Source organism: Ciconia boyciana, chromosome 11 (assembly GCF_034638445.1).
Source record: "Ciconia boyciana chromosome 11, ASM3463844v1, whole genome shotgun sequence".
NCBI classification, from domain to species: domain Eukaryota; kingdom Metazoa; phylum Chordata; class Aves; order Ciconiiformes; family Ciconiidae; genus Ciconia; species Ciconia boyciana.
The window spans coordinates 8564274-8587188 of NC_132944.1; the positions used below are offsets into that span (position 1 = coordinate 8564274).

Consider the following 22915-nt stretch of genomic DNA (forward strand, 5'->3'; position numbering starts at 1 on the left):
GTCAGGGTAAAACCCTCCTGCAGTGCCCATGCCACTGGTGGGAGGGCGTGGGTCTTCTCGCACAGAGCCTCTTGGGGCCAGACCCAAATGGTGCCTTGTAAAGCCAGACTCGAGGCTGTGGCTGTCAGTCAGTGATGCCTCCCACAGTGCTGGAGTCGCTGTGGGACCTGGTGTGCCAACCATCAGGTCTGGTGGATCTCCATGGCACGAGGCCAGAGGACGTTCCAGGACATGGGAGCAAGCGGAGAGCGGGGTGAGGGCGAGGTGGCATTGCCTGTGGTGCTGCAAATGGGGAGCAGTCCGAGCCAAGGGCTGGAGGGACCGTGGCTGCCTGGTCCCTCTGAGCTGGCAGGGTGTCCCTGCCCTGTCCGAGCTTGTTCCTGCCCCTGTGTGTGTGCCGGCACTCCGTGCTCATGCAGCCACATGCTGGAGGAACCGGTTCCGCCAAAATCAAACCCAGCAGAGACATTGTTCTGCTCCTGAGCACCAGTGCCGGTGTGAAGGGCGGGGGACGCAGGTGCTGGGACGGCTGGACCTTGGCAGCCCAGCGTCGGATCTGCCTCCCTGGCCATGGGAACCGTGCGGGACAGCGTGGCACGGGGTGCTCGTGTATCGTCACAGGGAATAGCTGCTCTTCTGCCTGGAGGGAGGAAATTAGGGTTATGAACATGAGTCTCGAGGAGCGTTGCGTACATGTTAGGGAGAGCTGCACCCAGTCTTCCCACTGTGCTCCCATCACCTCGAGCAGACGATGAGAGCCAGGGTTACCCTCTGGCAGGGATAACTGTGCCTATCCTTCTTTAAGATATCCGTGCCTATCCTCGCTTTCTCACCTCTGATCTCCTACTCCAGAGGTGCAGTTCAGTTGGATGCTGCACCTGGTTTGGGCACATTCCTGTTTTATCTCTGTGCCTTTCTTAGCTCTTCCCGCTGATTTCAGTGAGCAGCCTGCCAGACAAGGTGCTCTGTAGCCCTGGAAACATGGTGCTTCGTCCTACAGTCAGAGCTTTCAGTAAACAAACCACTGCTGGCGTGGCTGCACCTGAAAACTGGTCCACCGGGAAGCCAGCATCATACTGGCTTCATCCACAGCATTTTAAACATTCAGACCCTTTGCCCTGATCCAGACGAGAATGATATAATCAGCTGGAAAGCTCTATTTCTAGCTGCTGATGAACAGCAGGAGAAGGGGCTACAAGACGACAAGTTAATCAGTCCTCTAAAGTGTATTTATCTAGCAAGCTATGCCAGCTGCTGTGACATGCAAGGACACACCAGGCCATAGGAGCTTTTGCATGAATTTTCAGTTGTAGCCCTGCTGGTTTTATTTTAACTCTTTTGATTCTCCTAGAAGAGGCTTGGAACTAAAATCTCTCTCCAGTGCTTTGCTTTGTTGTTTTACTTCTCTTATCATGTGCATCTCTGTTATTTAATCTCCTTGTTTAGGCAGCACCAACTGTGCTTGGTTAAGATGAGTGTCCTGATAGAAATGAAGTGTGTTTTCCACAGTCAAACAGGCACTTCCAGATAGTTCCCTGACCCCTAGCTAGGTCTGGGGAAGGCAAGAGAGAAACCTCATGCTCACTGTGTGTCCAGCACCAGCGATGTGTCCTGCCGGGCATCTCGGCGCTAGGAGGGCAGGCTCTACCTCTCGTCAGAGCAGCAGCAGCACCATCATCAGCAGAGTCACAGTGCGGTAACCCTTAGTGCAAGTGAGAAAGGAAATCTTGCTTGCTGCAAATTACTCTGCATAATGCACCAAATATTTTGTTGTCTTTTACCCCAATGGCTCCACTGTCAAAGGCATTAATCTGGATATACCCTGGGGCAACGGAGAATCTGGCTTCATTTTTGCTGTAGTTTTGCAGTGTGATTTACATCTCATGAGAGAACAGGATGGGCTTGTCATACAGACTTGAATTCTGAGTCAGCTCCGGTATCTCAGCCATCAATTTAAAGTGAGAACAAAAGTAGGGGGACAGATGACCTTTTAAAATCATTCTTCAGTTTCATTTAGGCCTTTCATTTCAGCTGTCCTACTGCTACAGTCCCCTTGCTGAAGCCCCTACAGCTCATTATACCCTTTCCTCTGCACGCACACGCGTGCACACACAAACCCCCGCACACTTCTGAAATGACACTGTGCAGGAGGGAGACCGCTGGAAAACGAAATCTCTGCAGGGGCTTGCAGAAATGCACATTGCGATGTGTGAGACATCGGCTGGCTTCCAGCTGGCAGGAGGGGGGTCACACCAGCAGATTTGCCATTGTAGGCTGCAGTGCCTCCTTTTAGTGTCACTCCAGCCCCGTCTTCTAACATTTAAGTGCATGTAATGAGGGAGCTGCCCAGAGTGGCAGCTGAGGAGTGCATATGGATTTGCTTTTTACCTGGGAGGACATTTTTTTCCAGTGCAGGAAGATGAAAGTGCAGGCTTGGCAGCCCCACTGCCCGGGGCTGGGAGCTGCCAATGTCCCCGAGCTGGCGGAGGAGCCAGGCAGGACCGAGGGGGGAATTCCTTCTGCACTCTTCCCTCCGCTGGCCCATGGCTGCTGGCCCGCTGCTGCAGATGAGCCCTTCTGGAAACACGGCCACCCTGCCGTGGTTGTCTGACCGCTAGCAGAGGGGTGGATCTTAAGGCAGTGCCAAAGCTGGTGACTCCAGGGTGTAAGGCTCCACGTGGTGTTACCGCTCTGTGCATCATGGTGCCATTTTGGTATTTCACTTTCTGGGATTACAGTGTGATCTGACTTTAAAGATGTAGTGAAATTAATCTTATCAAGGGCCCCGATGTGTCTTCTTGCCTCATCATTGAGGATGATCAGCATATACCCAGCTAACCTCTCTTTTTTTTTGTCTTGTTTTGTACCTAACAGAAGAAAATCGACTGTCCGCGAATTGTACCTGCCTCATTGGACCCAATGCCCACTGGAGTATCTCGGGACATTACGATCTCACTGGCTAACGCGACTTTCTCTAAGGTAAATGAGTTCCTGGAGAGATCGGGAAGGCTCAGATGAGCCTAGGCTGCTGTGCAGCAAGGTGGCCAGGTCAGCTGAAGGGAGTTTAAGTATGAGCTGGTTTCTGCCTTGGGAACGGGTGATGGTGTTAGCAGCTGAAATCAATATATTAACAAAAGATGGTGGTGGAAAGCAGCCACCCCGACAGTGAGTGAAGTTGCATGGCAAAGCCAAAGGGAGATGCTCTTTGTGCACGGCATTCTCCAGGGATCTCCCACAATTAGTGACAGGCTTTTTGCATTCGGTGGAAAAAGGAGGTTTATACACCTTGTAAAACAGTCACTAGAACAAAATGTTTGGGGGAAATAAAATTCCCAGTTTCCTTCTGGGTGTTTGCTCTGCCACAGAGCGTGCTGGTGTTGCGCTCTGCCAGCGCCCTGTGCCAGCCCGGCCCCACCGCCCCGCACTTAGGAATGAAGGACAAAGCCCAGAGCTGTGGGCAGGGAGCCCTGTGCTGGCTAAGCCACTGCTTGGAGTACAGCACCGAAATATGTTTTAACTTAACTTCTGGTGGCCACTGCGGAGCTCTTTTTTTTTTGTGAAGAAAAATCTTTTCTGCGAAATTTTCTGGCATGTGAATTGTAACAGGGGGAAAACCAGGAGTGGACATCAAATAGCGCCTTCAGAGACACATCACACTCCAGGAGGAACCAGAGGAATTTGGGGCAGGGAGGCTGGGCACTGGGAAAATACTTGACTCAGCTCTGGTATTTGTAGAAAGCCACCTTGTGTCATTTTGGGTCAAGTCTTCAGCAGGGCTCATGGGGCCTGGATCGCCGTGCCTCTGCGGAGGATACCTGCACACTGGAGAGCCAGGCAACTCCTTTTTCTGTAGGGAAAGGAGAAGGTTTGAAATGCTGGTGGCACTGCCCGGCTTGCTGCCCTGGGGGCGGCGGGGGGGCTGCCAGGCACTGCAGAGGCACCTCTTCTGCCAGACCTCGTGCCCTCTGACACAGGGGCAGAAATGAGCTCTTCCCGCCTGGCTGGGGCTGCCGTTTCCTGCACGGGTCCGGCCTCTACAAACAAGGATGTGCCCTCCACAATCAGCAAAAAAGGGCGAGAAATCCTTCTTCCTCTGTGGATGCTGGAGGTGGCTGAAGAGGAAGCAATACTGCATGTAACCCGATAGGAAATGAAGTCAGCAGGAAAGGGGCCAAGGCACTGCCGCTCCCGGGGCGGCTGGAGAGGCTCTGGCAGTCCAGCTTCCTCCCACCACCATCCGCAAACTGTCCCAGGGTGCCGGGAGGGATTTCTTCTCCTTTCCTCTCCACAGGAGCTCACGAGCGCTGCCGGAGCTTGGAGCATTGGAGACATGTGCCCTGGCGCCTTCGCTGCTGCGGGGGCACTGCCCGGACGGCGGGCAGGAGGCGAGGGGCAGGGGCCAGCCTGCAGAGCAGAAGCTGCCTGGGCACAAGCGATGCACTGGAGTAGATTCCAGTTTCCCCCTCGTGGCCACGTGTGTGTTCGCTGAGCCAGCAGCTGCCTGCCAGGAGTCTGGCGCTTTCTTTCATGTCTTCTATCAGATCTGTCAGTTTTCAAAGGGTAGTTAGACCTCAGTAGTGGTGGAGCATCAACCTGCTTGGAGATAGGATTTTTTCCTGCAGGATGGGGGCACAGCAGTAACTCGGGGCAGGATATCGTCCTTGTGTTATCAGGAAAATGACACAGAAAGTCTGCCTTTGAACGCACTCCCGGCTGGGTCCTCATTTGAATTAGAGATTTGCTCTGTGCAGTTGTTGGGAGGAGAAGGAAGGTGGCTTTGAGCCCAAATCACAGACTGGTTTGGTCTGGTTTGGGCGAGGCGGCTTGGGACCGTGTTGGCTCTTGGTCTGCATTGCAGCATGAGCTCTGAACACCCCTGGTCCAGAGGAAACCGGGTACCCTGCTGGCGGGGGTTACAAGAGTGTAGCCTGGCCAGGTACATCTCCTGGTCTGCGTGTGCCGTGGGTCAGGCACGTCTCCTGGTCTGCATGTGCCGCATGTCCCCGGCTCCAGGAGTGGCTGCCCCACGCCTGGTCGTGACACTTTACAGCAGCACACGGCCTGAGAGCAAGGGACACGGCTTGGCTCCACAGGCGACGCTCAGCCTGCAGCAATTTTATGTGTAGGTGTGTAACAGAGCAGGATTAACTAGGCACAGATCCCAGGCCCATTTACAGTATTGGGTTCTGATCTCCTATTTGACTTGAACACAGCTCAGGTACTGACAGCAGAAACAAGGAGAGACACAGCACCTGCCGTATCAGATGACTGAGACGGAGGACTGCACAAAAAGGTTGTTGCAGCCATTCTGCCCTTGTCTTTCCTCTCCCAGGAGACAGCTCTGGAGTGCCATTTTGGGACAGACAGGACGTTTGAAGCCCGGTGGGTGAACTCCTCTGCCGTGGAGTGCGTACATGTGCTGGTGAGTTGGGGGGTGAGGCCGCCAGCCCCTGCTCCCCCGCGGCAAGGGGCAGGTCCGAGGGCAGGGAAGGTCTTGCCCCCAACCTCCCACTCAGTGGCTGGGATGCCGCCTCTCCTCCTCCCTCCCTCCACTTCCAGCTGAAAAAAGTGCAAACCAGGTTCACCCCTCCGGCAAGAGGCTCTTTGCATGTGCTGATGCTGGAAGGGCATTTACGAGCCGCCGATGCTGCGTTGTTGTCTGCTCCGTGGGTATCTGCAGTGGCCCCAGTCCCTGGTCTGCTGGGGTTTGGGAAGGAGCTGCTTGTTTGCCTTTCTAAATGGGAAGAGTTCAGTTCAGGCAAAAAAATTGGCCACCTTTCAGTGTTGCTATTTCTGTAGCTTTTATTCTGAACTAGGAACTGGCCTGAGAAAATGCTCAGACGCTCGCCAAAGAGCAGTGTGTGGTTGTTGGAGGGCAGACTGCACCTTGGAAATGCAGCAAACGTTTGAGCTTCCACCAATGGGAATATTGCGAGTAGAAGCTGGAGAGGAGCACTTTCCCATCACATCACCTGCAAAACTCTGTATTGTAGCTCGGCACTGAAAACGTGCAGACTGGCCACTCTGTGAGGTTTTCCTGTCCGTTTCTACTAAAAATAGCAGCAAGCCAGGGTTCTGCTCTCACGGCGATGCGTGCCATGCCCCAGTGCCCTTTGTTGGGACCTCAGCAAAACAATTAGAAAACAGCCTTCCCTCTCCTTCTCTCTGCTAAAGATGAGACCCTCCTGTACTGAGAAGCAGTGGTCAGAGAAGCCTCATGAGGAATGTTAATCCATGTAGTGTGTGTATGGAACCTCGTATTTTGCTAAATTTTCTAAGCTTTTGTATATTTGGTTTTTTGTGTGCAGCTCCACACATCAGAAAAAAGCCATCTCTTCCCAGTGAACCTTCAGCTGAAGGACAGACCAGACAGATTTATTGACAGTCCAGAGATGATGACAGGTCTGAGTTGAAAATATTTTTATTCTGCTCTCATCTGGTCAGCTTGAATGACTCTCAAATCCTGGCAAAGTTTATGGGTTCAGGAGAGAGACCATGGCTCAGCCGGGCACAGCTCGGTTCTTTCTGTCAGGCACATGCAAAAAACGTATTTACCCAGAGTTACACCCATGTGAACATGTGCCCAGAAACCAGACAGACACCCGCGGACATCCCCTTTATGCCCAGGGAAAGTCAAGCGCTGTCCTTGAGTGCAGGCAGCGGTTGAGGTCTCGCCTGCCAGCGGCGCGTGTGACAGGGTGTGCTGGCGCCCTTGGTCACAGCAGAGATGTGGGGCATCCCCAGGGTCGGGGAGGAATTCCTTCCAGAGGAGATAAGGGATGGGGAAGGGCTCTGCCATGACCTCTCACAGGAGCATGGCATCAAGGTTCAGCACGCTGTAAAAATGGAGTCTTTTTTTTTACTCCTGTGCTGAGAAAGAATAAAATGTGTAAACACATTTCACCCCTGGCCCGCTGTCTCTGGGAAGAACGCTTGGATTCCCAAAAAAGCCCTTGCTACATCAGCAGACTAAGGCAGGCAAGCAAAGAGTCAGATTAAGAGTGCACTCAGACAAGGCGTTTAGATAGGACGAGCCCAGCCAGTCGGCCAACAGAGCCAGCGTTTGCACAACAGCCGCCCCCCCCTGCCCTGGCCGGAGACTCGGTGCTGCACCTAGCTGTGTGCTCTCGCTGCAGGCAGCAGCTTTGGGCTCTTTTCCCTCTCAGCAGTGTCAGCAATTGTAGTAGAAGGAACTGGTTTACCCTAGATGCAAATGAGAACTAGATGCCTGAAGTGAGATTTTCTTTGGAGGATAGCTGTAATAGGTAGAGAGACATTAAGACCATCAGCCTCTGACCCAGGATAAAAAGGTTTCCCCATAGTAAATCCCAGTGTATAAAGGAGGCTTATCTTGCAAAGCATTCCATGTTGGTGAAATAACCATTGAAATACCAGCATGGGTAGGCGTGATACATGACTTCCTTGCAGAAAGAAGAGGGTGTCCGTATTTTTGAGATACAGAGGTAACCCCAAGGAGAGGGGTGGGAGATCTGAGCTAAGACTATTTTGATGTACAAGAAAAAACTCTTGGGTGGTGGGTGGTGCTGGGAGCAGGAATGACAGCGGAAAGAGTGTGGAATCCCCTCCCCTCCTGTGTGGAGAAAGAGCTCGGTTACACAGACTGTGTTTGCATCAATCTGAATTTGCCAGAATATTTGGAGATCCTGTGGGACCGTTAGACTGCTCTGGCTCCTCCTCACCTTGATCAGATTGGTGCGAGTAAAATTAGAGAGGCTGACTTGCAAGCAGAGACAGAGATCTGCCGAGCCAATTATAAATGTGTGCATCTTTTATACTGTCTTTAATGGAATTACTGTTATTAGTGTTTATTATTTCAATATTTATTAGCTTTTATTGTCACCTGTATTTTGGTAGTCCACTGAAGGAATCCCAGCTCTTTGCAGTTGGGTGGAAAACCAGCCAGTGTAACCCAGTGGGTGCACTCAGGATGAGGTGAAATAAGCTCATTTTTTTGTGGAGAATGGGAGACTCCCTCGGTGCCAATGACGTTTCATTAGCACGAGCACAGGCAGACCGTTGAAGGCTGAGGGATTCGTTAGTTGCTTATGAAGCGCCTTGAGATCCTCCCGTGAACAGAAGTGCAAAATGTGACTGTTTCTTTGTTTTATGTTCTCCTGCAAAATCTCCTCTGGGGAAAAGGGTGTGAAAGCAACGTTTCCTGAGTGTTTCTGGCTCTTTATCTCAGCGGATACCCACACTCCAGCGGCAGAAGTCTTTAGGCTGGAGAGGAAATGTAACCTAGGGCACCAGCTAATGAAGAGGTGAAAGCGGTGTAGGAAAATGATGTGGAAGCTGAGCTGAGCAGATCTGAAGGGAGAAGTCAATAAAAGGGGCCCATGGTCACCAGGGGGAAGGAAAGGAACTGTAAACACTGTACAAAGCACTGTAACCATCCGATTTTTGTCAGTGTGGAAGCAGTGTGATTGCTTTGCTAAGAGGATGGAGCCAGCTTTGCAAAGCAGCTTCCCATGTGGATGCTGAGAGTTGGAAACATGTAGAATAAATTGACAAAAGGTTCCGAGTTTGGGTGTTGTTTGTTTTTCAAGGGGAAGAAAAAGGAAAAGAAAGTGCTAAATTATATTGCAGTGAGAACAAGCACCCAGTCCTTCTGGGAAATCTTCAGGATGGCAGCCAAGCGCTGCCTCATCTTGCTGTATGTGCAAGCTGCTCTGCTCATCCACTGGATTTCAGATGTTCCTTGGATTAATATAGCCAGGGGGTGGGGGGAGTGGGGGATATTTGACTGCCTCAAGCTAAGCAAAGCTATGAAAGTCTCAGGCCCAGGAGCTCACATTTTCTGTTGTCTCTGGTGGTTTAGTGGAGGTGTACAACTGTGCGACTGGGAGTGCTGACTGTTCTCAGTGCCTGGGGAGGGAGGACCTGGGGCACCGCTGCATCTGGAGTGAGAGCAGCTCCAGCTGCAGGCTGCACAGCGAGCCCCCCCACATCTCAGACGTCTGTCCAGCTCCGGAGATTAAGAAGGTAAGACCCGAATGCAACGTGGAGGGCAAGTGTGGCATGGCAGGCGGTGTGGAGGGCTGAAACCGGCTGCACTGTCCCTGGCTTGGGGCAAAGGAGGAACTGTGCTTTGTCCCTGGCACAGGACAGGGTCAAAACCAGCACTGAATTATTCGCTGACTTTCTATGCGGTTGAGTCACCTAATGCCAAGGACATCTTGCTAGTGACAAGGTCCAGTCTTTGTCATGTTAGTGGGAAAAACAACACCAGCACAATGAAAATGTCCCAGAGTTCCTGGGGTTGGTAAAAGCGAGAAAGATTTGTAGGCTTGGCTGAAGGATTCTTATCAGGAATAGCGTTTAATGGAGCATAGCTGAAATGTGAACGTGAGCTCTATCTCCAGGCACATGTGCTCTGCAGTTCTGCTGAGATTAAGAGTGGCAGAGGGACCTTTTGGCATTATGCATTTTGCAATGAGCTTTATCTAAATTATAGTTGAATGAACGTTTGTTGGGGGCATTTGGATCTGGGGTTCTGCACAGAGGTATGGTATGAGCCAATAAATTTGTCCGGGACAAGTAACAAAGAAAGTGTATAGAGCAAATCTTAAAATGAGCTCCCTAGGAAAGGAGAAGCTGGAGAGGCAAAACAGCTAATGTCAACATCAAAATCGGCAAGGATATGGGATTTCTGTTCTTAGGGAGGTGCGTAGTGATAGCTGCTCAAAATCCGGGTGCTGTAACACTGCATGGAGGGACTGCAGGATCCCCATTGCCTTCCTCTTCTTTCTTGTCACCGTGGGATAGGGGCGCTCCCCCGTGAGCCTGTCCTTCCCCAGCACACATCAAGTGTTATCAGCACCTCACCAGAAAATAATGGAAGGAAACCGCAGTTCAGGGCACAGAGCGTCACAGGACTCTGTCGCTATTTCCTTAGCAAATAGTAGCTGGTAAATCCAAATCCTCCAGTCACGTGAGCAAACAAGCCCTCGCAGAGCCCTTCTGGAGGGGGGGGCAATGCAGCAGGTGAAGGAGGGCACCGAGCCTGGTGGTGGGTCCTGATCAGCCCTGGCCGCCTTGGCCAGCTGGTGCCACCAGGCACATTGTGCTGGCTTTGTGTGCCATTGCCTTTGCAAAGGGAAAAGAGCCATTTCTGAATTGGAGGGATTTGTCTCACCCACTGAATAATGCAGTCACGCTGCCCGGGGATGCCCCTCGTGCAGTGGAACAGCATCACGCCCAGCGCCCTGTCCCCTCGCAGCGTGGGGTCAGCAGCTGCCAGGTGAAAAACCAGTGGCATAGGAGACGGATGGGGAACAGCCTTCTCCTCCCACGGCGCTGGACTTGTCCTGCGCCCCAGGGTGCCGCGGTGCTGGTGTCTTGGCCATGCTCCATGCGTCAGGACACTTCTTGTCTTGTTTTTGTGCTGAAAGGCCCCGCTGTGTTCAGGACAGCCCTTAAAAACGTGATGGTAGGACTCTCTTCCCAGCACACTAGCATCCCTCCTCTGGGTTTCCAAGTCTCCGGGTTTGTCTCTGCCCCAACTCCGAAGCTGTGAGTGATGTTTCACCCCAGATGTGCTTGCAGCTGGAGTAGTCCCTGACCAAACCCCAGTACCAAACCCAGTGATGGCTTCTTGTTTGCAAAGCTGCAGCAAGGGGAGCAAGGCGGCGGGCCCGCTGTGGGGGGAGCAGGAGCGTGAGGAGCAGTTATGTCTTCTTCACGGGGGGCCAAGTGGGACGTGGACACAGGCACAGGCTCAGGGATGAAGGCCAGAAGGTTACTGGTGGTTGTCCTCCAACCTTTCCCTTGGTGCCGCAGATCGAGCCGCTGCGCGGGCCGCTGGAGGGGGGCACCCTGCTGACCATCCGCGGGAGGAACCTGGGCCGCCGCTTCAGCGACATCCTTGGCGCGGTCAGGATAGGCAGCGTGCAGTGCGTGCCGCTGCCCGACAGATACGTCGTCTCCGAGGCGTGAGTGTCGGGGGAGCCGGGGAGGAGGTCCCTGTCCCCTTCATGTCCCCTTGCCTGTCCCTGTCCTTCCCCCTCCCCGTCGCTCGCCCCGTTCCCGCCTGCTGGCCTCGGGCCACCTGGTGTGCTGGGCCCCTGGGCAGGAGCAGGGCGGTGACCTGGCCCAGGTGGGACGCAGGTGCCCTCCGCCAGGCACAGGGCAGCTGGTGCTGCCCGGCCCACCCCTGCAGCAGGCGCTGGGCAGAGCACGGAGGAGGAGGAGGAGGAGGAGGAGGAGGAGGAGGAGGAGGAGGAGGAGGAGGACGTGGGCTCTGCCCCTCTGCTCTGGTGGGGCGACACGACCGCCAGCCTCCCCTTTCCTGTCCGCAGGATCGTGTGCCAAACCGGAGAGGCTCAGGAGGCGTTTTCTGATGTGGTGACGGTTAACGTGAGCCGGGAAGGGAAGTCCAGGGAGCGCTACTCCTACGTGGTGAGTAGCTGCCTTCTGGATGTTTCTTTGGTGATTCGCACACTGACGTTCCCTGCACCCCTTAAAACAAGCCTGCAGCCCCCGTGCCCCCAGCTGGCTTAGAAAAAGAGGATCTACGACAAAAAGCGTCAGAGTCCTCGCAGAACAGCTGACGTGATTCCTCACCTGTGGTTACCTGAGCGAGGTCTGGCAAATCCGGGCTTGACTGTGAGGGGCAGGATTGCAGCCAGGGTGTCGTCACACACAGCCTCGCTCCCAGTCTCAGCTCCTGCAGTGGTTTATCACTTATCCTGGCTGTATTATCATTTCTCCTGCTATAAAAAGGAGCTCATTTTTCTTCCTCCTCTTTTGCTAAAGTGCCGTTACAACCTGTGAGATTTTTTTGAGACTTGCAAAGTCTCTTTGTGCTATGTAAGTTACGTACCATGGACTCACATTATTTAGAACTGATATTTTTTGCTGCAGAGATTGTCTTAGTTTTTGCATGAGAATAATGTGTAGGGATTAGATTTGAGCTAACCCCATGTCATTATGCAAAGAAAAGCCCTTTATAGCTTTGTGCTGTACTACCTCACAAAGATAACTTTCATCTCTATAAACCTGAAAGAAATGCATGCAGCTCTTCTCTTTCCTACAAGCACCCTGGTCTCTGGCTAGACGCTATTCTTGGGCAGCCTCATGGGTCCAGGGCAAACACAACAGGATGGGTGCCAAGGACATGCTGTTTACTGGGAGCCTTTGTGCTTGTGCTGGGGAAGAATAGACTGTGCTGCAGTCTAGTGGCGTGAAAGAAGACTTGAGCCCCAGGAAATGACATTTGATTCCTGGTAGCCATTGTGAGGAATTTAGGGCAGGATCATGGAGTATAATCCCCCACCCTGTAACCGATCACATGTTAGGTATTTAGTTCAGAGAGGTTTACACAGAGTGCAGCCAGCACAGGCATGGCACATCCCAGCAGCCTGTAGCAGAGCCAGGCCTGGCAGTGCACGAGGAGGGGACCGGTGAGGCGAGGGCACTGCCAGGCTTGCCTCAGCGGTAGTTCCCGGGAGGACGTTTGCTCTGGGACCCGTTCCCATCGTTTCCAGGCGTCCATGTTCACATGCGAAATGTCTTAGACATCCAGCAGTCTGGAGTGGAGCAAGGTACAGCTGGGGTACGACCCAGTAACGGACCTTAGGTTTGGGATGTCTGGTGCATTGCCATCAGGATGTGTGTGCTGACTCGGCCACATGACCTGCTGCCTTGCCGATTGTCTTCTGGACAGAGGAGAAGGGCCCAAAGAGTGAGAAAGGGCTGGGCAGCTTCTTTGCCAGCTTTCGGCGCGCGAGGAAAAGTCCTCTCAGGAAACACTTGTAAAAGCACCAGCGCTAAACAAAGCAAGAGGAGCAAAAGCCAGTCGCTGAGCTCAAACCAGGTTTTGTGACAGCTCTGTGCTGGCAGCTCCTGAGCAGGCTTATGGCAAAGGCTGTCCTCCTGGGAGCGGGAGAGGAGTCGTTTTCTGCTTGGGTGGCACAGCAGAAAGCTGTCTTATGTCTATCTCAGCAAAGCTTGGAGAGGAGATGAGACTGCTCTGCTCTGTGCATGCGCATGTCAGGGAGTGAAGCTGCACGATTTGTAGCTGCTGCTGGGTTCCACACCAAAAGTGGTTTCTGCACCATTTGCAAACTAAGCAATACCGTTTAGTTTTCTTGATTCTCCTCTCTCACACAATGGCATGAAGATGGAGTAGGCTACACCATGCAAGGCTGGTCTGAGACCAGCTTGAGCATTGACAGCAGTTTACCTGAAAAAGTCTAAAAGACTTTTAGAACTGCCCTTCCAAAGCAAGTCCTTTGTAAAATACCAAATATTGTTTGTGTGCGACATCTTTCAAAGTCCCCGTTAGACATATCTAGAAGAGGCAGTATTCAGCTGTAATTCTGCTGAGGAGGAGGGAGAAATGTGATCAAGAGACTTCTCCAGGACATTATAGCATGCTATGGATACTGAATTTGCCAAATGAGCTGAATTTGCAAAAGTTGCGATGGAGGCAATCAGTGCTGGCAATGCACTGAGAGCAGTAGCCACTAGCTCTTGCTGAGGGGAAGAGCTGGAGGGCTTTGGGGAACATGAATAATCCTTTCTGCTGTTGTTGTAACTGCAGATTTGAATGCATAGGTTAGGGGCCAAGGGCAGGAGACAGCTGCCTGCAGGCACTCAGAGAAATACAAATTAACAGAATGAATCCTGTGGAAATGGGTTATGATCAGAAACAACAGAGGAAATGGCTGTAGAGAAATAAAGCAGTCTGAGTCTAGGACAAGGGCAAGGATAGCTATTAATAAGCATGTTTGTGTGGCTAGGATTGACAGGAAAGGGCATTAGCACCAGGCGGTACGAAGCAGCTTAGCCCATGTTCTTCAGTCTGCCTCGGTGTGGTTTTGCTCTGCGGCTGCAGCGAGGGATGGGCTGTGGCGGGGAGCAGGCTTCAGTCGCACTCCGCAGCCCGGTGGGTCTCCTGCCTCCAGAGTTTGCAGTGTTTGACAAGGAATTACCAAGTGCCTCATGGAAGGGTCTTGAAATAATTATTTGCTCTGCCCTTAGTGTCCTATTCAAACCAGAACAGGGAGGTTGCCCAGCAGACTCTCCTGGGGAGCTCTGTGTAGCAGGCATGAGGGTTCAGCGCTGCATTAGTTATCAAAGCCTCAAGCTCATGAATCTCAGGAAGATTTCCAGGGGCTGCAAATGCAGATAACATACATGCTAATTTCTGCTGAAAATGGTGAGAGGCAAAGTAACTTCCCCCTTAGTTCCTGTCGCCTCAAGAGATTCAGATTTGAAGCTTCCTTAAGAAGGAGTCTGATACTCAATTATCTAGACCCAGGTGGCTGTTTTCACAGATCTCAAGGCCATCATCCAGCAGGGCTTTAGCATTACCTTCGCAATCAGGAGGAAATGGATCTGGAAGGGCAGAGATAGTGGGAGCTGGAATGAATGAGAAATTTCCTTTTGCTGATGGACCTTGAGCTGTTGCCAGCTCTGGACCCTCCAAGGGAAATCTCAAGAGACTGGTGGGATCCTGGGCTCCAGTTTGGACTCATGTCTCATTTATTGCCAGAATTTAGGGACTGCAGAGAGTCACAGAGGTTTTATATGAACTCACTCCTCAGCACTTGTACCTCTCTCCTTGTTCTGAAACCCTGCCAGTGAAAGCTTTTGTTGTGCTGCTGTTTCAGAGCCTCACAATACTGGATACTTAAATTTACTGAAGCAATTCCCACATGCAGTGTGGAGTATCCAAATGTAAATTTACCAGGCTGGAAAACAGATTTCCCCTTTGTTTTTAGCTTCCTCTGGTGCAGTCCATAGCTCCCCTGAATGGCCCGAAGGCTGGAGGAACCAGAGTGACCATCAGAGGCAGCAGGCTGGACGTTGGCTCTGAGCTCCGTGTCCTCGTCAATACCTCCAAGCAGTGCACTGACCTCAGGTGGGACCGGGTCTGGGGACTGGCACTGGACTAGTGACAAGAGGCAGAGCGTTAGGAAGGATGATATTGTCCCCCAGGAGATCAGGAAGAGCTGGGGTTTGGGTGGGGGGCACCACTGCACGCTGCTGCTAACCTTGGAGGCAGCGTAGCATCGCCACCGGCCCGCTCGGCTGCCACCTGCTCCATTTCCAGCGCCCCGTCAGCCTGGTATCCCCGGAGCGGTGAGGCAGAGCTGCGGTGCGGGTGCCTGACACCAGGATGGGTTGAGTTTCTTTGGCAAAGTGATGGCGTTGGTGTTGCCGTAATGGGGCAGCAGCGACCAGCAGCAAATGAAGTGCTTCTCGTGCACCATTCGCAGGACGCTGCCTAGGCCCCTTGGGTGGTCTGGGACCAGGACCAAAACCCTGTGAGCGAAGCAGATGTGGGCTTCGTTCCCAGATCTGCTGGAGGCAGAAGGCACCTGCATGCCCAGGGTCCCGCTCCTGTGGCAGCTCGCTGGTCAGAAGAAATGCCTCCTCCTGTATGTTCCCATCTCATCAGCGGGAAGAAGTAGGAGCCTGCCCTTTTCCTTTGGCTGTATGGGAAATCAGTCTGGCAGCCTGGGATGGTATATGCTCAGAATTCCTTGTCAGTACGCAATGTAATTAATAGCTGATTGGCATGTGACTGGAAGCTCCTTCTTGCCTGTCTCTGCTGACCGCTTCACTTCCCCGGGGGTCCTCAGGTCCGCAGTGCCTGGCTCCGGCCGCTCTGTCTGCCGTGGCTTTCTGCAGCTTACCCTGCCTTTCCCTGTGCAGCCGCAACGACAGCATCATCACTTGCACCATGCCGTCTACGGAGCTCACCACAGCTGTGCGAGTCTGTGTCCAGTTTGAGAACAAGTCTTGTGCCAGCTACAACATCACGTTCAAGTATGAGAAGAACCCGATTATATCAGACATCAACCCCAAAAAGAGCCAGATCAGGTGAGATCCCTCCCCCAGCAGAGACAGCCAGGTCTGCCAGGATTCGTGGCCTTCGTTGAGATCAGCCTCTTAATTTTTGCCGAATGCAAAAGTGAACAGTGCTCTCCCATCAAAGCGCAGAGCTGATTGGAATATCCTGGTGTAGCCCGCTGCAGGCAATGCGAGCTCACCCTGTCTGTGCTTCAGGCCATCCAGACGCAGAGTAGACCCTGAGCAAACCCCACGTCAGGAGCCCCAGGAGTCCTTGAAGCACAGCCAGGAGGCAGGGTACGGTATCAGGGCCCCATGACATGCTGTTGTAGCATCATGGCTTCCATTTCAGAGCTGGCACATGTCTGCATCTGCCTGCAAAAGAGAGGGTCAGCTCCAGGCTGGTGGGAGAGGGTCCTGCAGGGAGAAAGGGGCTTTCTCAGCTCTGGGATATGGCACATTGCCTTGCAGACAGGTACAAAAGTGGCACCGCAGAGTGCTCTCAGGGTGCTTCGGGGTACCCCAGCACTGGAGTAGAAGAGGTCTCACACACCAGGACTGTCCGTAGCTCATTCCAGTGCATTTAAGACAGGGAAAAAATTCAGCCTTGGTAACTGTACTGTGTACACCTGGTGGGTGCTTTAGGGAGGTTGAGGTGGGGGGCTCTATGAGACCCTAAGGATTTTTCTTGGCAGTAAAACTGCTGGAGGATAAGCGGAGATTTGTAATTTTGGATTTCAGCCTTCCCCAAGGTCACAGTATTTCATTTTTAAAGCATGTTGCTTTTAATTTCATGTCTCTCTGTGGAGCTCTCAGGCTCCTGTTCCTTTGGATACCATGGTGAAATCCCACCTTCCTCGGCTGTGGAGCCTGGAAAACCCAGGGCTGACCAAGAAATCTGAGAGTCCAGCGCCTGTGCCTGCAGGACCACGCTGAAAGCAGCATGCTCAGGCGCGAGCACGCAGCAGGCTCTGACGGTCTGATTCCCTTGGAGCGAAGCCGTGTCTCGGCATTCCCAAGCGCAGCGCCAAAGATGCAGGCTGTGGGAAAGTTAATGACAAGGCACAGCAGTGACTCAGCCAACCTCAGCTCCTAGTAGGCTTGCGAACTATGCTGAGTGGCAAGAGCGGTATCTAAACACAGAGACAGTGGAAGAATGTCACTGCCCATATTCACAAGGGAAACCACCAGGGTATTTCTCCGTCACCTTAGTCTGCTTTCTTAGCATTTACAGCAGTTTCCAAATTTCAGGCCACTGAGAACATGACAGCAGTCTCTCTCTTCCGACTGCTTGGTGGCTCGTGTAGCCTAACTGCTTCGGTGCATTGCTGGGCTGTTGACCATGAGGGTTCAATAACTTGTGTAAAAATTTAGCTGGATCTGATTTATCTTACCATATTGCTAAAATAATCTGTGTAAGCAAAGTTTAAAGCAAAACAGAAGTTGTAAACTAGTCTGCAGATGTGACAGGCTTTTAGTTAGAAACTTGGATCATAACTACATGGTAATATCTACAGTGTTGTAAAAGATTTCAGACAACCTGACTTTCAGGGCCTTGGACCCAAAGTCACTGTGTCTGGAGTGGTCTTGAGATAATGGGATTTGTAAGTCCTGACTGTTCCTGACAGATATTCCAAACAGATCAAATGTGATACGGAGGAAGGGGAAGGTAAACGTAGAGTATAGCTTCTGCTGTCCAGAGCAGACAAGCAGTGCCGATTCTCCACCCCTTGCTCTGCCTAGCAGTCTTGTGTGCATCAGGGCCCTCATTACTGTCGTTAATTGACTGCACATTGCGAGGCCCATGTTTCGCATTCCCCAGGCAGCAGATCCAAAACACCAAACAACTTTCACATTTTGATCTAAATCAGAAGTGTCTGGGAGATGCAGGATCCCTGTCAACCTTAAAGGGGTCTCTTTCCTCCCCAAGACTTACAGTTCTCTGCGGGTCGCTGCGGGGCAGGGGCAGGGGCAGGGACAGGGAATATCTCCTGGCCCTTGCTTTGAGGGGTTGGAGGTTAACCTCTTACACTGCCGGTGGCCTGGGCAACCTGCTGCCTACCCCTGGCATGCAAAGGCAGGCTGCTCCTCTGGGGAGTGGGAGCAAGGGGGACAGTTTTCTGCTGCTGGAAGAGGTCCCCCCCTTTCCACCACAGCAGCTGCTGCTCCTCCTTCCTTCCCTGATGTCTTGGTAGCAGTGTGGGTGCTTGCTGCAAGTAGGAGGAAGACTTTGGCTGTTGGGTTACATTTTCTGCTCAAGCAGCTGGGAAGTGTCCTTGGGAAAATGACAGCAGGCAACACCCAGCCATTGCACCTCACTGCTCTGTGTTGTCCTCTGCAATCACCCTCTCTTTCTTCCCTTCTCCTTGAAGTGGGGGCAGGATCATCACCCTGGAAGGAAGAGGCTTTGAGCTGGTCCAGAACGTGTCCATGGTGGTCCGTGGCATCGGCAGAGAGCAAACGGTGGGTGTCCCCGCTGGGTATTGCCTGGTAACTGGGAGCAGGGCTGCATGCCCGGTGCCTGAAGGCGTTCGGAGTGTGAAGCTGAGGCCTTAGCCCGTGCTACGGGTTGGGCTGGGAGCAAGGCTGGGTGGGAGCACTCAGGATGTTGGTGTTTTGATGTGCATGCTCTCTCCTGCTTTCAGAGCTGTAAGGTTCACACCGACACTGTGATCACCTGCCCCTCTCCAGCTGCCTCCAACATCACTGCAGGGAGCAAGCCCGCACCCGTTGATTTCTATCTCAACGGTCGCCTCTATGCAGATGACCGTCCAGCTCTGGATGAGGAGATGTACCCCGAGGAGGCCTTGCACATCAGCAAGTTCAGCATGGAGTACTACGCTGACCCCCAGTTCTTCACGGCCAAGAAGGAGAAGTGGATCAAGCACCATCCTGGAGAGCCCTTAACTCTGGTTATACATGTAAGAGGGTGGCATTTACAGCTCTGCTTCTTCACGGGTGTTGCCTGCTCCCCACCGGGAAGCTCTTCAGTCCTAAGTGCCAGCACAGTGACTGTCCACAAATGCAGGAGAAGGAAGGGGGGCAGATGAGGACAGGAGAGGCAGGAGCCACGCAGGAGCAGGCAGTTTTTGCTCAGCCTGCTGGACCTGCATCAGTCTTCACCAGGAGATGCAGCCTGACCTGAGGATGCCCTTTGAGGCATGACGACAGAGAGCTGTGTTTGAAGGATGTAATAGCAAGAAGCTAAATATAATACTGGACGTACGAAAAAGAACGATAATGCACCGGCCTGAAATCAGGCAGGTACTCCAGAAGGTCCTGACAATAGATATTTATTCCTGCAGAAACAGGTCACGCATTCTTCTCTTTTGGCTGCTGAATTCAGCTCAGTTAACAAGGAAGTCGGGGTACAGCAATTGAGTGGCTTGGACAATGCGCAATAGTAATTCAAAGGCCATTGTTCACTGCAGGATATCCTCACTGGTTGCAATGTGCTTCAGAAATGCACTCCTCCTTTCTCAGGCTCTGCAGACGCATCCCCCGGCTATCTCCTCTGTTGTACATCCTTCCCCCCTCCCAGGTGGGCGCTTAGATCCTTATCTTCCGTGCACAGCCAGGGCAGATCAAAAGCAGATTTTTCCAGGTTCCACAAGGGGTTTGCTCGTTCAGTGCCCCATGCTGAGTGAGGAATGGGAAACAGGAAAATGGGGAATGGCCCGGTTCTGGGTTTCCTGTGGAGTGCTGGAAAAATGTCCTTGGTGAGCAAGAGTCGTCCCAGGTCTGAAAAACAGCAGGGAATATGGAAAGTGAAGCAGGAAAATCCATTGCAATTCCGACTGCTACTCTAAAGACTGACATCCTGATTCTATTTTTGTCATTAGAAAGAGCCTGACAGCCTGGGCCTGGAAAGCAATGAGTACCAAGTGAAAATTGGCCTTATCTCGTGTGAGATCCAGATTGTTTCGGACAAAGTCATCCACTGCTCTGTCAACGAGTCGCTGAGCACCTCGGAAAGACAGTTACCCGTGACGGTGAGTTCCAGGAGCCTCCACGCTCTGACCGTGCAGGGCGGAAGGGGTCCCTGTTGCAAACCCTGCGTGCGAAGGAGTCAGCTGTGTGCACGGGCAGGACCTGCCAGGCATGCTCACAGGCAGCCTTGCAGAAAGCTGCACGGGCAGGAGGGTGGACAAAGCATGCTGCGCCTGCAGCTGTCTGCAGGGCGGCTTGTTGGTGGGATGCAGGCATAGTCAGCGCTAAGGCTACCCTGAGTCATGGAGAGGGGCTGCCACGCTCCGAATTGTGGGGCACCGGCAGCTGCCTGCTGAGTTAACTGGGCTGTAAGCTGGGGGGGAAGATTTTGTCAATTCTTGTAAGGCACTGTGAAATCCCAGGCATGTGAGGTTTTGTCACTTGCAGTAATTTTCTTTCTGGCCCTCATGAGATACGTTTGGGGATTTCCATACAGTTTTCAGTCAGATGGCCTCTTACTGCCAGCAGAAGAGCTACAAGTGGACATGAGAATGTCCTTACCAAGCTCCACTAAGCCACTGGAGATGTGTCCCTGTGTGTGACCGGGGAGGGCAAGAGGAGTATGCAGGGCTGGAAAGTTTTGTGTTGCTTCCCAGGGGCTGCCGTTTTGTCACTACGAAGGGTTCAGTGTTCAGGGTTGTTGTTCATCTTTGGGTCTGCAAAATTCACAATACTTTGTTACTGTCCTTTTTGCCACAGAGGGCTTGACATACTGCTCTTCTCACCCTCAGTTTCCCTCATGTCATATGCAGCCCATTGCCACGCAGGGATGTGACTATGGCTCTTCATATCTGGAGAGAAAATGCCTCCATCTCCATGGTCTGAGACCCTGCAGCCCCCCTCCCAGTCCGTGTGTTAACAGTGAATGCGTGGGAGCCTGCCATGTGGGCAGGGAGGAGGAGGAAGGCTGCGAAGGGAGTTGAGGAGGCTGTGGACTTGCGCTGCCAGAAGAAAGGCATGAAGATGCACCACCAATTCACTGACAGGGTTGTCCAGTTTACTGGTTTCACTGTGTCGTGTATGAAATTCTGTTGCAAACTGGAAACATGGAAATGCAGAAGTAGCAGAATTTCCGAAGTCATTTTAATGGAAATTCTAAATAGGGTAATTTTGGTTTTAGTGAGAACTGAGAAACAGGGAAATCCCTTTGGGGAAGAAAAGGAATTTATGAGTTTCCTAGTCTTGGTTTGACAGAAAACATTCAGGGCAATGCCCTGGCAGGTCCCTAGGAAGCAGGAGAATGATACCCAGCCCTAAAGTATGACATAGCTATTAAGAGTGTACCAGCCGTGAGAGTGCAGCTAAACAATCAACTTGTATGCATGTCTGTGTGCACTTATTAAGCCTTCATACGTGGTTTGAGTTATCACCTGCTGGCCATTTCATAGGCAACAGCTGCCTTTATAACATACTCGTAATAGCTTTGATAACATGGGGCCAGACTTGCGCAGTGATCCCTACCTGATTTGCATCAAGGACAGCTCTCGGGACCTGCAGAAGCCTCGCCTGCTGATCCAAATTCTTTCTTCTGGCGAGCTGAGATGCCTGTTGTTGTGACTGCCCAGTTCGTTCTTGTTTAGATGGTAGAGCTCACATGTGCAGTGATCAGAGCGCAGGAAAACAACCCTTTAAAATGTGTCCCACTGTTGATCTTAATTCTGACCATGATTTTGATAATGCCTGTTCTGTGAAGGTATTTTCAGGCCAGGTCCATGTTAGCAAGTTGCATAGGGCAGCAGGAGCTGTCTGTAGAGGGAAGGAGCCAGTGATGAAGATGGGGCTTGTGATTCTCCCTGTGTTTTGGGGGTCACTGTCGAGTAGCTCTTTTGCGAGTGCCTTAGGCGAGCTGGAGCTTGATTTGGTCTAGCTTGATCCCAAGGGGATCCCGTTTGCACCCTGGGAGGCTGCGAGATGGCTCCATCCCGTAAGCCGGAACACGGTTCCCAGTGAAAGCCAAGGTGGCCCCATGCCCCAGGAGTCCTGCCCAGCCCCGACACCTCTTCCCAGGAGCGGGGTGTCCTCCGGCCCTGGCCCCTGCTGCACCCCACCACGTGCTGGTGACAGGAAATGTTGCCATTTAACCTGCAGCCTAATTAATTCCCCTTACAAAAAATTGTATTGCATAGACCTGTCCAAATAAACAAGAGAAGTTTGCCGAGGCCTTCAAACCCATTTTTGTTCATGACCAAAGTGTTTAAACACTGAATTAAACAGCAAGCGTGGGATTTCTACTCTGGAAAATGCAAAAGGTTGAGTTGGTGGGAAAAAAAAGACTCAAAATGCGTCGAGGACTTGCCTCATTGCAGCATTTCAGACAAAAGAGGTGGAAATCTTGAGGCTAGGCAGGGTGCTGTGCAGACTGTCAAACAAACCTCTGCGGGTGCTTGCACGGCGCTCATGGCTCCCCATCCCCATCCAGCATCTCGGCCCATCCAGCACCCCAGCCAGTGCGCACCGGCTAGGAGACCAAAGCTCTTAGTGTTGGATGCTGCCCGGAGACACCACCCCAGAAACCATCAGCGCCAGAGGCCATCTGAGGGCTCGTACAAGGGCACATTGGGGCTTGGAGCCACAGGAGCCTGGCCATGTGGTCTAGCACTGATGGTTGGAGGCATTGAAGGTTTTCCTGACCCCAGGTGACAGCAACCAGCGTTGCCCGCAGCAGGGCAGTCCTTCCTCTGTTGCCTGTGGAGGAAGCAGTGCAGGGGCAGACCTCCAGGCTTGTCCAGATGCCTTCAGCTGGCAGCATCAGTGCCCTCACCAGCGCTCCCGAAAGCAAGGGCTTGGATTTCCCAGCAGGCATGGAGCTGTGCGCTACACGGTGTTTGATGCACGGATGTGGTGGGGAGGCCCTGCTTGTGGCACTCCTTTGGCCCAGCTGCTGAGAGATAACTGTGATTTAACCACAGTGTGCACCTTTCCCAGAGGTGCTCCTTGACACAGATGTAATAATAAGATTATTCCACCTCTTCCCTACCTCGTTTCAGGTTTTTTTGCTCAAGTTTATCTCGCTTCTCATTCGTTGAGAGAAGTGAAACTCGCATTTCCAGAAGCGAAAGACTTGTGTAGTCATGAGTTTTCCTTATCAGATGATGCTGTTGAA

At 52.4% G+C, this 22915-nt stretch overlaps 1 protein-coding gene across 1 annotated transcript in view; it reads left to right on the plus strand.

The window, feature by feature from the left end:
- The window catches only part of PLXND1 (plexin D1), an 86663-nt gene that overhangs the window by 33610 nt on the left and 30138 nt on the right, over positions 1-22915 (plus strand). Inside the window, exons 9-19 of the mRNA XM_072876153.1 lie at positions 2875-2979; positions 5333-5422; positions 6309-6402; positions 8840-9003; positions 10801-10952; positions 11319-11418; positions 14748-14887; positions 15685-15852; positions 18195-18285; positions 18468-18743; positions 19665-19814. Coding sequence (XP_072732254.1) covers positions 2875-2979; positions 5333-5422; positions 6309-6402; positions 8840-9003; positions 10801-10952; positions 11319-11418; positions 14748-14887; positions 15685-15852; positions 18195-18285; positions 18468-18743; positions 19665-19814 — 1530 coding nt within the window. The remainder of the gene's footprint in view (positions 1-2874; positions 2980-5332; positions 5423-6308; positions 6403-8839; positions 9004-10800; positions 10953-11318; positions 11419-14747; positions 14888-15684; positions 15853-18194; positions 18286-18467; positions 18744-19664; positions 19815-22915) is intronic.